Here is a 17,412-nt window from a genome sequence, read left to right on the forward strand (position 1 = left end):
CTTGATATTATTTCATAAGCCTTAGATGCTGATATTTTTTTTCAACACTTTTTCTCTCCGGATTAATTTCAACTGAACTGTTTTCAAATTTGATAATCCCTTCTTCTATCAAACCCACTGTTCAGCCCAACTGATAATTTTTTTTAAGATTTTTATTTATTTATTTGACAGCAAGAGTGAGCAAGAGAGAGAGATAGAGAGCAAGCACAAGCAGGGGGAACTGCAGGCAGGGGAGAAGCAGGTTCCCAGCTGAGCAAGGAGCCTGATGTGGGGCTTGATCCCAGGACCCTGGGACTATGACGTAAGCCAAAGGCAGATGCTTAATCGACTGAGCCACCCAGGCACTGATAATTTTTTATTTCTGATACTGTATTTTTCAAAAAAATTTTAAGTTCTAAAATTTGTTTGCTTCTTCCTGATGTTTCTACTTCTTTCCTGAAATACCACATATTTAACCTATTACATCCATACTTTCTTATATATGCTTTCAATATTTATAGTGGTTGTACTAAAGTTCTCTATAAAGTCTAATAAATGGGTTATCTTCTCTAGGTCTACTTTTATTGTTGTCTTTTTCTTGATTATGGGTTCCATTTTTATTTTCATGCCCATTAAAAAATTAATTTATAGAGATTATATGTAAAAGAACAATGAAGCTAAAGCATAATTTTTGCTCTGTTTTGATTCTTCCCAGAGCATAAGCCCTTTCTTCAGCTAGGGTAAGAATGATAATTCAGATTCTTCCAAGAGTCATGTTGCACACACTCAAGCCATATATATATTTTTAAACTCAACTGTAATTAGTCTTTGATGATAATGATTTTTTTTAAAGTATTTGAGCTCGGAGTAGGTCAGGTTACTTTCAGGTAATTTTGGCTCATCTTCAGATTCAACTCCAGCAGGACTCATAATCCAAACATTGCAAGGATGCAGAGAAATGTACAGTTTATTCTGGTTGTCCAGCCTTTCCTCCATTGCAGCTTTCTTGGCAATATTTGGATGTGAGTGGCATGTGGAGAGAGAATTGTCAAAATAATTTATTTTCAAATCTGGAGCTTATTCTGGTTATCTATTACACTAAATTTAAGTTTAAACATTTGAAATGAAGATATTTCAGTTGAAACAAAATGATAATACTTGAGGGGTGCCTGGCTGGCTCAGTCAGTTAACCACCTGCCTTCAGCACAGGTCATGATCCTAGGGTCCTGGGATTGAGCCCTGTGTCTGGCTCCCTGCTCATCAGGGAGCCTGTCTCTCTCCCTCTGCATCTCCCCCTAATCTGCTCTCTCTCTCTCTCAAATAAATAAAGTCTTTTAAAAAAAAAGTAATATTTGAAATAAAAATATTTTATTATGGGGGTGCGTGGGTGGCTCAGTCAGTTAAGTGTCTGACTCTTGACCTCTGCTCAGGTCTTTATTTCAGGACCAGGAGTTCTAGCCCCACGTTGAGCTCCACAGTGGGTATGGAGCCTACTTGAAATTTAAAAAAAAATAAAAATTATTATGTGGACCTGGCTGGAGGTAACCCAATGGCAAGGAACAAGAATTACCTTGAGATGGTCTAATTACAGGCTTGCTATTGCCTGGGAACTCCACTTGGGATGACCAGATCATCCCCACACATCATATCACACATGGACTCCTTACACTGCACTCAAGGTTGCAAAATCATGTGTCCCAAGAAGGTCAGAGAGAACTATATCACCTTTATCATTCAGCCTCAAAAGTCACAATTGTTTCCACCATTGTTGAAACCTGACCAGATTCAAGAAGGATCATGGATACTACTACTTGATGGAGGATGTCAATGTCACATTGTAGAAAAGGGAATGTAGGATGGAATATATGGTTGAGGCCATTTTGAAAACTCAATCTGCTATAGTCTACCTCCAGATTTCAGTGTCTCCCACAAACCCACACTGCTGTCTAAAGCTTAGTTAGTTTTTCCTGATCTCCATCTTTGGTGGGCGAATTCTTCAACTGCCCATATTTTGATTAGCTGCTTACACCCAAGTATAATTTGTTCATTTATGAGTATCTCATTTCTTCCTGAGTATTAGTTCATTTAGGCCTTCTTCTGTTTATTGTACTTTGCTGATCTCATAAAAAATGATTTTAATTTTGTTAATGTTTTTGTTACCATGTGCCTTTCATGTCCTATATTTTAACTGGAAGCAGAAATCATTAATGTTTAATTTCAGTGTCTTTTTTTTCTATTTCTATTAATTGCTTTATTTTAATTAACTTTTCTTTCATATTTTCTTGTTTTCCTTTTTATGACATTAACTATTTTAAACATGCTTATTTTATAGTGTCTGACTGCTTGTTTATATTTGGTCTATAAAACCCATGTATTTGTTTTTTTCTCTGCTATCCCATGTGTCTGCTTCGTACCATGGTAGTTTGTTTGTAATATGTGATTGCAGGCTAATTTTCAGTGTTGTTTTTTATCTACGGAAATCCTGTGCAAGCTAGATGGAAAGTATATGTGCCCCCTCCTCTCCTCCAGTGAATGTTTTTGCTTTACAACAAATCTCAAGTATCAATACCTAAAAACCACTTTTTATGTTAATATCTTACCCTGGGGTTCCAAGACTAAGGTTATTGTAAATCCCAATTCCTTAACAGAAAAAGAGTATTTTTTTTTTCTAACCCAGATCACAACAATAATAACAAATTTGCTTTTTGTCTCCTACCTTTCCTAGCCCTACTTTCCAACGCTAGAACTGAACTCAGCAAAATACTTTCTCTTTTGCTAGCAGGTGCTATGTTGCGTTCTTCCAATGGGGGTACTGAAGGGACAGTACAAGATTTGAAAAAGCAACTTAATTATTTTTTTGCTACTTTGTTCTCCATATGATGGCAAATGGATCAGCAGCAAGGAGTCCTGGCAGTATTTACCACAGTGGCCCCAGCCCTCCTGCTCCAGTGGTAAGTGCCCCCGGGGCCACAGAGTTGGGCTCACAGGCAGATAACTTCCATCTAGCTTTTCCATGACCATAATGGCAGAGTATATTTCTATAGCATCCACAGTCTTTTCAGAGGTCTGAATATGTACCTTGTAGGGCTGTTCTCTAAATGTCTAAATTCCTCTTCTGTTTACTTTTCCTCAGTCCCAGGGTGATGGCTGCTCCTAGAAGTAGCTACACCTGTTTCCTTCTAGCACTAACCACCATTTATCTATTTAATAACTTCCAATGTTCCTTGTTCAAATTACTAGCTGAGTTTCTGACCAGGCAAAAGAGATCTGGAACAAATTCTGCTCAGTGGAAGAACTCCGTATGAATTACATAATTATTCTTATTAGTTTTTCTGTTTGTGAAATGTAAATGTAGGGTGAGCAAAAAAAGGAAGCAAATCACTTAATGTGCATTGTACTCCGAGACACTGACCAGCTAATGAAGCTCATCACATACCCAAAAGTCAGGAGAAATGGGGCACTGGTGATTCAGCCAAGAAATTAAGTAATTTCCTCTTGACTTTCCCTTTTCTCTTTAAGCATATCTTTGCATGTCTTTGTTCTTGGAAAAATCACTTAAATGTTTCATTGAGCTATTTAGTTATTCAAATGTAAAGTAAAAGACCATTGCAGAAATAAAGGCATTTGAGAGCAGCAATTTTTAAAGAGCTAAACCACTCTGCATAACAACACAAAGGTTTACATTATAGGCAGAGTTGGTTCACTTGGGACTTTTTTTTGGAGAAATATTTGGTTTTTACATATGAAATTTAGCTATGATGTGCTTGCAAAGTGTTATTCTTATGGAATTATGTTCGTTGTTGAGCCATGGTTTACCACTTAGTTACTGCAGCCAGCCTTAATGCACCTAAATTTTCACTTTATAATGTACATAAATATGTACAAAAGAACTAGGCAATTCTGGATCAAGTCAAACCTGGACTGGACTATAGTTCTTTCACATACTACTTAAGACTGAATATATAAGACTTTAGGAACCATAATGATACTGGATTATTATATTATGAAGAGAATGTTCTATTTGTTTCTAAGGCCAATACTTCCAGTTGGTAGTGGGTGAGGTCTCCTCATAAATCAGTGAATAATCTTATATTCAATCATCCTGAAAAGAGGCAGATCATGGGACAGACAATGCCTGAGAGATGGAGAATTCTTTCCTCCCTGTAGGCCACACTTTCTTAGAGCCTGACTTCATGAAGTGGTGTAAAGTATGCCTGAGTGCATGTCGAAGAGGTAGAATTTTTAAAAACTTAGTGTTTTTCATAGGAAGCTAGAGATACAGCTACAAAGAATAAAATAACTTATTGATGACATCTCCTTCAATCTGAGGACAATAAAAAAACAGCTAATATTTATATTATGCTTAGGGTATTATAGGTAATTCTACTATGGTATATATAGTACATTATGGAAATTATAGTATAATCATATTATACTAAGCAATGGTTTTTAATATTATGCTAAGCTCTTGGTTAAATAATCATGTATCCTGACAACAAACCCAACAGGTAAATTTTATTATCTCATTATCTATATATGTTATAGCCATTGTATCTAGTATTCTGCTCCACGAATTAAAAGAATGAATTTAGGGGCACCTGGGTGGCTCAGTGGGTTAAAGCCTCTGCCTTTGGCTCACGTCATGATCCCAGGGTCCTGGGATCAAGCCCCCATCAGGCTCCCTGCTTAGTGGGGAGCCTGCTCCCCCCACCTTCTGCCCGCCTCTCTGCCTACTTGTGCTCTCTCTCTGTCAAATAAATAAATATTTTTTAAAAATCAAAACATTAAAAAAAAAAGAATGAATTTATGTCCATTCTTGGACCAATGTGGTAATGGAGAACACAGAATTCTTCCCTTTGCAAGAACCTCCTAATCCTGAGAAAAAATATGATTGTAGCAACGGATCTCAAGACAACAAAAAGTGATTAGTAGCCAACAGAGGAATTCTGAGCAAAAAGAGATTCATATTTGGAACCACATAATCCAGAAGACAAGTAGAGGCACAGATTGCATGCTGACTGACTTCAGAGTATTCATGAGAAAAACTCTTCATTTGACTTAAGAATAAATCCCTAAAGGGAAAGGAATTTTGCAAGGCATGGGGAAGGAAAAGGTCCTGCTACCTGGAAGGTGGGTAGGTTGGGTCTCTAGCAAGCTGATATTAAGTGGCCATCACTGTAGATAAGCTCTGTGTCTCCTACTGGCAAATTGAATAGTCTACCTGGCAAACTGCCATAGATATGAATGTGCTAGCCATGAATATATCTTTCCGGAATATACTTGACTATTGTCTTTAATGATTTTATAACCATGTCCAAATGTAGGATTGATGACACAATACTGTGCCATGGCAGAAGCACAACAAGCCTTGTTGTCCAGAGACCTGTGTTTTCTTCATCTTACACCTTTGATACAGTGTGTGACTCTGGGAAAATCATGTAATTCCTCTAGAGGTCCTCTTTCTCATCTATAAAATGAAGGAGTTCATCTGCTTTACAAACATCCCTTCCAGTTACAGGGTTTCTCCCTGCTAATTCTGCTTAACTAATAGCAGATCATTCAACTGAATGTTTACAAACTTTTAAAGCTACATTGCAGTGAAGATAAGATTCTTGATGTCAAATTTGGTAAAAAAATAAAATAAAATAAAAATAAAAATTGCATAATAAATTTCAGGAACAGCCTATATTAGCTTCATAATTTATTTCCAGAAAAATATTAAGTAGCTCGACTCAATTTATTAGAATCCACCCACACTTATATCTTCATCACTTTCTAAATGTCTACATTTGTTATAAAACTTAATTAAGCTGGCTATCAATTAATCTTTCCTCCTGATAGGCCAGATTAAAAAATTTTTTCTTCTGATCACTTTTAAAAATTGAGACAATACAAAAAAAGAATCTCCCCAAATCCACATTCTTGATATAATATTATTAGTATTATTATTTACCAACTAGCTTTTATTTTCCCCTAGGAATATATTCAAGAAAGAAAGTATATGTGTATTTAAGAATGTATATGCTTTGTTTTAAACATGATTTGGAACACACAACATATAATTTTCTATCCTGATGTTTGACATTATTCAGCAGCATTTTGCGATGCTATTAGAGTTTTTTTCAAAATATATTTCAGATGGTTATGTAATATTATAAGACCATACCAGCAAATATAACCATCTTTCAATTATTGAGCATTAAGTTTGTTTCTGGCTCTTGACAAGTATTTCCAAATGATTTTTCAGAAAGAGTTTCACTAGCCCCAGTTCAGGAGAATACTATTTGATTGTCCCCTTGGAAAATCTGAACATTTTATTTGTAAATTTTTGTTGACCTGACAAGTGAACAATGACTTCTCTTTATGTTTTAATTTGCATTGTTTTGATTAGTGAAGTCAATTTTTTTATGAGTTAAGTCAATTTTAAATGTTTTAATCATTTGTACTGATTCTGAGGATCATTCATATAGATCTACTTTTAATAGAGGTTTATAAGAATGCCTATATATAGCAAAAAGTATCCATCAAGTGTCCATAATTGTGGTCTCGCATGCAATTGTGAAAAATAATAAGAGAAATCACCACATATACCCTTTACCCAGTTTTCCACAATGGTAACAACTTGCAAAACTGTAATGTAATATCACAAAGAAGATACTGACCTTGACACAACCCAGATACACATTTTCCATCACATGATTCCACTCCTTACTCTCTGACCCCTGGCAATCATGTAATCTACTCACTGTTCCCATAATTTTGTCATTTCTGGGATGTTATATAAATGGAATTATACAATATGAAAACTTTTCAGACTGGCTTTTCAATTCTATATAATTTCCTGCAGATTATTTACTATGTGTGTTATATCAATAGTATGTCCTTTTTGTTGTTGAATAGTATTCCACAGCTTTCTTTATAGCTTTCTAGTTGAATTTTAAAGATTATTTCAGAATATATTTGCTTGACTTTAGGGGCTGAAGAAGGGACAGAAAATATAGCTGCTATTTAGGAAGTCATTCAGTTGTTTCACTAACATCCACTGACTGCAGACTACTGGGCTAAACATTCTTATGCACTTGGTTACAAAAACGACTAACACCCAAATAAGGTCAAAATTATTTTTGTAGCAGTGCTAAGACTGAAACCCAGTTGGGCCTAGACTTCAGGAAACACGAAAATGACTAGCTCAATAACATTTTTTCATTAATAACAATTTTCTAAAATGTAACAACTGTCCTGGGTTAAATTATAACTGGTTATAAAAAGACACAGTTTAAAAAAAAAAGGCATTTTATCCAAAGGACTAGGCGCTTATTAAGCCACCCCTTATGTCCGATTTTTCCCCCTTATATTCGATTTTAAGACCAACTACAAAAATCGAGTTTTACAGGAGCACTTGAGGATGTAAACCAAGCCGCGTCTGAGTAGCTATCTCTTCCCATCTACTACAGTTCCCTGCAGCACACTTGGATCGGAAAGGCTGGTGTCCCTGAAAAACTTTAGCCCTTTACTTCCTCTGGACGACAACCACCCATCCGAAATTATTCGAAGGTTTGATTTTAAACAAAACAAAAAAGATGCCATTAGATCGCCATTAAAAAGTTTCTTTACAATACTGACAATACAGAGATAGAAACGCAAAGTAGAGACCGGAAAAGAAAAAATTTTGGGTGCGTTCAAAACTTCAATCAGTCCCTTGACACTTACGGTGCGGTATTAGCAAAACCTAAGCACACACTACACAAAGAAGTGCCCCTTCTCATACCCGATGACTCCCGGCCTTGGGCTCTAAGTAAGCCGCTCACAAGGCTTTGGTACAAAGTTCGAAGCTTGAGCCTTGACCGTTGCGACACACGGAAATAGTTGGGAGCCAGAGGCGGGAAATGCTAGGAGAAAAGGAGGTTGCTAGTCCGGTCAAGGTCCAACGAAGCAAATGCAACCAGGAATTGGACTAACCGCAAGGTAGAAGCTGCGGACAGCCGAGCTTGTGGAAGTGACGTAAGAACCGGTGGCCGGAGGAGGCGGGGCCGCAAAGGGAGCGCGCCCTATTGGGGCCCGGGAGAGGCCGGGGGGTGTGGCAGCGCCGGCCGCGAGGCGTCGGCCCGGACGCACGGGAGGGCGGGGTCTGGGCGCGCGACGCGCGCGGACTGGCTTCTTTCAGGGGCTGGAGGCGGTCACTTTAGCTAGATTGGGGTCCCGAGGCGAGCGAGGGGCCATGAGGACGGCGAGGGAGTCCAGATCCCGCAGCCTCACACTCCTCCCTCAAGCGGCAGCGACTCGGTGGCCCGTGGAGTAACCGCTGCCTTTGTTCCGAGCGCCTGTCCCTCCTGTCACCTCAGCCCCTCACGCCGTCACGCTCCAGCTGGCCCGCCCTTGGTCCCCGAAGCCTCATTCGGCTCGTGCCGCGCGGATGCGGCTGCCGGGCCTGAGTGTGGGCTTTGAGAGGGAGGAGGAGGAGAAGCGGCGCCTGGGCGGCATGCGATGGGGAACTGCTGCTGGACGCAGTGCTTCGGGCTCCTCCGCAAGGAAGCGGGGCGGCTGCAACGTGTAGGAGGCGGTGGAGGGTAAGCCCGCTGGGGGAAGGGCCGGACTCCTTCTGGCTCCTCCCTTTCGGCCCTTGCGGGGAACCCTCTTCACTGTCTGAACTGCGACGGCTTAGACTAGGCCGGGAGCCCCTCTGCCCTCACCACCTAGCGGGCGTCGAGCTGGTGGTCATAGTGGAGGCCCTGGTCGAGGGGGGCCTCCCAGGGAAAGCTAGAGAAGGGGGCGGGCGTCGCTCTTACCGCCTCCTGCAAGACTCCCTCTGATCGCGCTGTCACGCGGGGTAAGAGCCATGGAGGGCATCACCTCTGGGAAGCACGAGGCACCCTCCAAACGAAAGGGCAGTGGAACGGGCTCCACAACAACCCGAACACACCCTACGTTGAGTTTGGGCTTGATGCCAAAGGTTGTAGCTCTGTATTTGACCCTCCCTTTGCTCTGATGGAGCCGCTGAGAATCTGGCTCCAAAAAGTTGATGCCTCAAAGGGAATTTTAGTAAAAGTCATTGGGATGCTGTAGTAAAATAAGTAAGGTTCCAGACATTGAGTAACTCTTTGACAATGTGCGAAGACTTGCCGAATTGCTGGGATTCCAGTGGGCTTTCGGATTCTTAGTATTGATAATAAGAGAAGCAGTGTGTAGCTTTTCCATATTAATATTTTGTTTATTTCCAGAGGAATGTTGTACTCTGAGTGCTACCCATAAACTCCATAATCCTAGAGAAATAACAGTCCTTCTGAACCTTACTTCTCTTTATTAAAACTGGTATATGTAAAACTGACACGCGTAGGTTTTTCAACCCACACCATCCATAAGATAATAGAATTTCATAATCCATTTTTTGTGGTTTTTTAATTTCTTAGGGTATTGAAAAAAAATTGAACAAATTCCTTTGAAGTTGGCTTTGTTGTAAAATATTTCCCAGGAATTCAAACTTAGAATCAAAAATCTTAACCAAGCCACTTTCTGTACAGAATAAGACTTTGCACTTTATAGAACAGATTGCTACGTTTTCAGATCTCCCTCATTTAACCAACATTAGCAGGTCATAAGGTGTTCAGAATACATAAAGTGGAGACACGATTTATAATCTGGATCTTTTGGTGATAGGATCTTATATATGATTCACTCATTGGTTCATCAGGCACAGATTCGTTGCCTTCATTGAGTCACCTCTCTCATACAAAGTAGCCAAAATTGTATTTTAAGTGTCCCTGAATGGAGAAGTAAGGAATTAAAGATTTTGTGCCTAGTTTAGTATTTTGATTTCCCTGACTTAAGGGCTGTTACTGTCAAAGGGGAACATAACAGCTGTTTTTATCATATCAGAGAGAATCATCTAATTTACTTCTAATTTTTGTGTGCAGGTGCACCAGTGTAGTCAAGTATGCTTAAATAGGTTTGCCTAAGGATGAGATGCCACAAAGTCTCTGGCTTTGTTAATATTTTATTTGTACTTGTGTTGTAGCATATTCAATTCTAATTGTGGAAATCGGGTCTTATACTCTAATTGGGTAGACAAAAATCACTTGTTTTTTATTTTTGAGTACAATGGGGTATCTGGGATTTTTGTTTTGTTCTTTCTTTGTGATTTGACAAACTAATTAAGTTTTCCTTAGAGGGTAGCATTAAAATTGTAGATTTTATTCCCTGAGCAGGTGAGGTTGGCAGGATAGGGAAGGGGTTTGGAGAGATCAGTGAATTAGTGTGTTAATTGTCTGTAGATATGCCATAAAAACATAATAGTTGGATCAGTATTCTTTTGTTATGGGCAAAACTTGAACAAACAAGTCTTGTTGAAGCAGTGAATGTCTGTGGGTGTGGACACTGTCATCTAAAACCTTATAATGGTGATATTGGTACTGTTTATTTCAGTCCATAAACATAAGTATAGACAGTTTCCTTACTTGAATATTCTGAATAACTTATTGTTTTACATTAATTTTCACATTGTTTTAGGAGCTTCCAGTAAGCATGCAGAGACAGGTGGATATAGTTCATTGTTATTTACAGAATAAAGTTAAACTTTACCTCATTTTAGTTGCTTTTCTTTTTCTTTTTTAATCACCTGGGAATTCTGATTTTCTTTCAAGTATACGTCTTGAGAGTTAACTAATAGTTCATCTAAGGGCAAAATATTGAGGGGTGATCACAAAGACTTGATCTGATTTATATTTATCACTATAGTGGCCACAGGTAGAATAATCCTGGGCTTTCATAGAGTGTTTTAAGTTGGACATCACAAGGGTGCTTTATGATATAGGGCCTTAGCCTGACAGATTTCTCAAAGGCATCTCAAAAGTCAGATCCCTCAGTTTTCACTATCAGTTTCAAAACCAGAATTACTAATGTTTTAGTTTATAAAATATTAGAGAATTCTAGATTTTATATTCTAGAATATCTGTCAATAGTCAAAATATTAATATCAGTATTGAGATATGTCAGAAACCTTTCTACTAATAAAATTATCTGGGGATTAAAGCAGAGGGAGTTAAATATCTTTAAGCAGTAAAATTTAGACATCCTAAGGAGTCATCCTTTTCTACTGCAGGGAGTTTTGTTTACCAACATGTTCTAGAGGGCTCCACCTGCTGGTTGGTTCTTGGGCAGTACTAGAAATCTTTTGTATAGATAATTTTGGTGTTTTTTTTCCTCAAACTGAAGACCCATTTATGTTTTGTTGTATTTTCTCACTTTTATCTTGCCATATAATTCCACACAGTGGTTCCAGTTAAAATGTACTATAGTTTTATATAAATGTATGATCATGTTTTGTATCCTTGATATTTAACATTTGTTGGCTTTTTGGCTCCAGTAGCAAAGTTGCTTCAGGCAGTAGTTTACGGTGATTTGCTATTTTCTTTCCTGGTAAGAAATATTTTAGTAATAGCTGCCAACATTCAATTACTTCCTATATGTGCTGGCTCTGTTATAAGTACTTTACCTTATCTCATTTATTCCTCACCACAATCCTGTGAGGAAGATAAGTACTATTACATAGATCATAGATTAAAAACTGAAAAGTTTACCTTGCTTAAGACAGCTGAACTGTGATTGGTTCCAGGTCACTCTGAATTCAGAGCTTTTACCCTTAACTTCTAATGGCTCATGGCTTTTTATTTTGTAGGTAATGTGTGCATACTTCTGAAAACTTTGACTTTATTCTGTGTGATAAAACTGTTCTTTTCTTGAAACTATGCACTTGACCTTGGCAACATTACTTTTATTATTTTCCTGTTTATCTCCTGACTAGTTCTTACTCTATCTGCCTATTAAATAAACATTTTTCTGTCTTGTCTTCGCTTTATTTAGTTCTCTTCACACGTATACCCAAGCCTGAAGAAATTTTATCCATTCCTATGATTTCAACTACCGTGACTTCCAATCTCATTTCTTCTAAACAAACCTCTCGAGGCAGCTGGGAGGGTCAGTCGATAAACGTCTGCCTTTGGCTCAGGTCATGATCCCAGGGTCCTGGGAGATTGAGACCTGCATTGAACTCCCTGCACTGGGCAAGCCTGCTTTTCCCTCTCCCTCCTCCTGCTGCTCCCCCTGCTGTGCTCTCTCTCTCTCCGTCAAATAAAAAAATAAAATCTTTAAATAAATAAACAGACCTCCTTTCAAAGGTTCAGCACTATATTTTCAGTTGCCAACTGAATACACTGGATACACTTGGATATACGAAGGCTCCTCAAATCAACCTATCTAAAATACCTAAGAAATATCTAGAATAGGTATTTCTCTCCCCCAAGATTTCTTCTTCCTCTGCTTCATGTATTCTCTCATTCCCTTACCAGCTACATTCATAGTTTTCCAAGCTACTAACTCAACTTCATAGTCCTGTACCCCTCTCTTATCTGCTAAGTTAGTCTCTCCTTAATACATACTGAACCCATTTCCTTTGTTGGTATTTGTGCCTTAAACCTTGTCTTTCAAATCACCAGGTTTCCCCGTCTTAACTGTTCTCCGCTCTTGTATCTCTCATACTTCAGTCCCATCTTCCCTTTCTGTCATTGGAGTTAGGCTTTCTAAAACCCATATTGGATCATACCATGCCCTTGCTTAAGCCACTTTGTCTGTGTCCCATTTCCTGCAGGTAACTTGCTCAGTCTTTTTTCCCTTCTGTGACAGATGATAAGTTCCATGGCATTCAGATGGGCAACATAACATCCATTTGTATGCTCAGGATTTTATGCAGCTTCTGCATTTGGGGGTGAAGAGTGTAATCTCACTCTTTTTTGTTCTCTCGTTCAGAAAATCATTTCAGAATACAAATCAGTGAGAATAACATTGAAAAGAAAACAATGAATCTATTCTAATTTCAAAAAACTTAACTAATTCATAAGCCTTAATATCTTAACTTTTTTGATAAATGATACCTTCATAGAGAGTATCAAAAATAAACTCCCGACAAAAATAAACTCCTGACAAGGGGCATCTGACTCTTAATTTTGGCTCAGGTCATGATCTCAGGGTTGTGGGATTGAGCCCCATCAGATTCTTTATCTCCCTCTCAATCTGTCCCCCCCCCCCACATGCTTGGTCTCTCCAAATAAATAAATAAATAAATAACTTCCAACAAGATAACCATATCCATTTTACCAGCCTAATTGTGTTTTCTAATTATAGTTGTCTTAGAGTATACCATTTAAAATTGTAGATTTTACTTCCTGCTCACATGAACTTGGCAGCATAGGCAGGGAAGATCAGTGAAAGTATTCTCTGCCATTCTTTCACTTGCCATATCCCCAATATGCTATATACTAGATGGGCTATACGCATTCCTGTTTTCCTAAAATACAATGTTCTCTCATCCTTGGCCTTTGTGATGTTTCTTCATTTCCTATTCTTCGTGAGCTTTAACTTATCCATTGATTTTTCTATGAAACCCGCTCTAGCCCCCTGAGACAATATTATCTCCCTGAGGAAATAATATTTTCTATAGGCTTAAATCTGTTTTATAACGGATTGGCAAGCTTTTTCTGTAATGAGACAGATAATATATATTTTAGGCTTTGCAGGCCATAAGGTTGCAGCTTTGTTGCAACTGCTGTACTTTGCTGTATTAGTTAAAAAACACAGGCAATATATAAACAAATGCATGTGACTTTTACAATAAAACTTTGCCTTTCATGGACCACCGTTCGCTGACTTTTAGTATCTTACTTGGTAGAGGATTAAGAGCTCCTCAAGGTCAGGGACTATGCTTTATCTTTATTGCTCTCTACTCTCAGTGTCTCATGTTTGTTGAATGAATAGCCAGAGAGTATTATTTTTGAACTTGTAAGATTTAGAAAACAGTTTTCTCTTATCCTTCTTTTTCTTTTAGATGATTGTCTAACTTTCGCAAAAATGTCACTCATTCACAGAGTTAAACATAAAACCTACCAGTTTAATGTTGTTTTACTTAAAAAAATCATAGAGTACCAGTGAGCATTTAATATTTTATCATAATATATGTTGCTAAAATGGTAATCAATAGTGTCATTATTGAGAGATTCAGTTTACTTTTCTACATCTTTGTCAGCTTTGAAAAATATACAAGTTTAAGATGTTTCTTTTGAAATTTCAGAAATTAGGAAGGAAAACTGTAATAGATTTAAATGGATACGAATTTTCTGAATATTCTGTATTTTACCTTAAAGACTTCCCAGGGCTGTGTTCTGAACCTTACTCTATTCTTCCTTGATATATTTTTTTCTTCTTTAATGTACTTTTCCTGGGCAATGGCATGAAAACACATGTCTTTATCTATTATGTGCATACTAATGAGCCTGGTCATCTCAGTGTTAGCTCTGAAACATCATATTGCCCACTCAGTATTTCCATTTGGGTATCAAACATAACTTCAAAATCAGTTTACAAAGCCAACCTCATCTTTCTTTCCTTCTCACAGGTCTTAACTCATTTTTTTTTCTTTTATAAAGCACCAACCATTTCTGCTACTTTGTGCCCTACCTTGTGAGTGGTAAACAATGTATAGTCACCTAAACCACGAACCTGAGAATCATGTTAAACTCCTCCCTTTCAATCACCCTCCAAATCCAGGCTGTTAAGGTTCTGAATGGCCTCTACATCTTTCCAACTTCTACATCTTCCCTGCCTTCGTACAGATCCTTTCATCTTCTATATATTTATAGCTCTACCCTCTTGCCGATACCTTTTTGAGCTGAAAATCTGAAATCTGAAAACCAAAAAGAAACACTAAACCTTACTCAGATTCCCACATCTCCCTGTAGCTACTACCCTATTTCCTGTCCTTTCCCTTTAAAAACCTAAAGAATTGTCTTGGTATCTCCATTTCCTCACTTCTTACTCAGTCTTCAAGGCAAGCTAACATTCATTATCCCTGCTACTGCTGATGTTGTTGCCGACTACCAGCATAACATCAAAACAGCCATCATAATCCAGTGGATATTAGTAATCCTTATTGTAGGTGATTTTTTAGCTGCATTTATTGCTGTTGGCTCTCCCTTCACTCCTGTAATTTCATACTTACCATGTTTTCTATCTGCCTCCCTGGGTAGTGGATTTAAATTGATCTGTCTTCCCTATCTTCTGTGAATGTTCGTTTTCATCACTTCAGTTATTAAATGTTGGAGTCATTCAAAACTGAATTAGACTCTTCTTGTACTATACTTTCCTTAAAGCATAGCGTGCATGTCGTCACTAATCTAGGAGCATCTTTAACTGTTCCCACATTTCTTAGCCCATCCCCAAAACCAGATTTTTTTTGTACCTCCTAGTTTTTCAGCCTACCCATTTCTCTCACCACTGCCACATTGGTGCAAGCTGTCCTCATAGCTTGCTTAGATTTCCAATAACCTGTGTTAAAATAACACTGTTCCTCATTCACCATTTTCTGACACTGCTTTAGTCCCTCATAGCACTTACCATTCCATGACTTTGTAAACTGTTTGTTGTCTGTTCCCCTTTAATATGGCATAAATTTCATGAGGTCAGGAACTTTTGTTTATTCCTATGAATCCAGTATAGCAATAGTACTTGCCAGTATTAGGCACTAAATAAATACTTGTTGACTGAGTGAGTAGACTACCCACATGTACCCACATCTATTCTTGACCTTTTTCAGTTGGTCCTGTATTTTGGAGTCAAAGTAATCTCATGCAAATCCATAATACAAACACAACTTAAAATTCTTCAGTGGCTTATTGTACTTTTAGAATAAACACTGAAATCTTTAACTAGGTTTCAAGGCTTTGCATTATCTATTCCTTGCCTTCATTTTGGAGGAGGGGTGGCCCTCATCTGTGTCACATTCTTCCTTGAATCCATTTCTTCTCTTTTTACTTATGTAACTTCTCTCATCTTTAGATGCCAGCTCAAGGATTATTTCTCACAGAAGTCTTCCCAAACCACCTCCTACTCTCAGGGGATAAGTCCTCATACCATCATGGAATCATCTTCCTTTTTGAGCACTTCTTCAGGTTTTTATTATACCTAAAATAGTGTGATTAATTAGTATCTGTTTTCTGCTTTCAATGTAAAGGAAGCAGTCCATGCTTGTTTTTGCTGACCATTGAAGACTCAGCTCCAAGTTATATGCCTAATATGTAGTATTTAGGCAATAAATACTTGTTTATAGAATTAATGAGTATGTTTCTTAAATGTATCTTGCTCTTTTCATTCCCCCTTGCTTTTGGTACCTGCTACTCCCTGAAACATTTTTTTCTAACTACTTGGGGCCTGGCTAATTCCTCCTCCATCTGATTTTTGATGCCACTCAGAGTGTGCTGAGTTGTTAATGTAGTTGTTAATTTACCTGTGTATCTACCCCCATTAGATCCTAAGCCTCTTGGATACATGGGTCAGCTTTTATTCACTTCTGTATTTTAGCTACAAAGCTATATATATCTGTCATTCAGTAATCCAGGGAACTTCACTTAGAATTAGAAAGTTCAGTATCATAGATACATAAGCAGCAACAGTTTCTAAAAGAAGAAGGTGGTCAGCAATTTCAGATGCTGCACACAGATTACAGAGGATGGATAAGAAAGAACCAAAAGATTTCTAAGGTCCCTTCTAGTTACTAGTTTCCTCTAATTCAGGCCCCTTTAAATAGCAGTGACCTTCATACCATGCATCTTTTTTGGACACAGTGCTATAAACCTAGAAATCAACCACAAGAAAAAGTCTGGAAAGACCACAAATATGTGAAGGTTAAATAACATGCTACTAAACAGTGGATGAGTGAAGCAAGAAATCAAAGAAGAAATTTTAAAAATTACATGGAAACAAATGAAAATGAAAACATGACAGTCTAAAACCTCTGAGATGCAGCAAAAGCTGTTCTAAGAGGAAAGTTTATAACAATATAGGCCTACCTCAAGAAGCAAGAAAAATCTCAAACAAACAACCTAACCTTGCACCTAAAGGAGCTAGAAAAAGAACAAACAAAACCCAAAACCAACACAAAGGATTAATAAAAATCAGCAGAAATAAATGATGTAGAAACTTAACAACAATAACAAAAGAACAGATCACTGAAACCAGGAGATGGTTCTTTGAAAAAAGTCAACAAAACTGATAGGCCTTTTGCTAGACTCATCAAGAAAAAGGACTCAAAATCACAAATGAGAGAGGAGAATTAACAGAAATACATACAATTATAAGAGAATATTATGAAAAATAATATGCCAACAAATTGGGGCCTGAAGCCAGAAGAGATAGATAAATTTCTACCCAAAGCCAGAAGAGATGGATAAATTTCTGGAAATGTATAATTTATGAAAGCTGAAGCAGGAAGAAATAGAGAATTTGAACAGACCAATTACCAGGGAAAAAATTAATCAGTAATAAAATAAAACTCCCGAAAAACAAAAGTCCAGGGATCAGACGGCTTCACAGGGCAATTCTACCAAACATTAA

The 17,412-nt window shown here is 37.8% G+C and overlaps 1 protein-coding gene across 1 annotated transcript in view; it reads left to right on the forward strand.

Moving 5' to 3' along the window:
- The first annotated feature begins 8,098 nt into the window (after positions 1-8,098).
- The window catches only part of AP1AR (adaptor related protein complex 1 associated regulatory protein), a 39,450-nt gene continuing 30,136 nt past the window's right edge, over positions 8,099-17,412 (forward strand). Inside the window, exon 1 of the mRNA XM_080796634.1 lies at positions 8,099-8,546. Coding sequence (XP_080652760.1) covers positions 8,464-8,546 — 83 coding nt within the window. The 5' untranslated portion in view covers positions 8,099-8,463. The remainder of the gene's footprint in view (positions 8,547-17,412) is intronic.

The sequence above is a fragment of the Martes martes genome, assembly GCF_963455335.1.
Source record: "Martes martes genome assembly, chromosome: 2".
Classification (NCBI taxonomy): Eukaryota; Metazoa; Chordata; class Mammalia; order Carnivora; family Mustelidae; genus Martes; species Martes martes.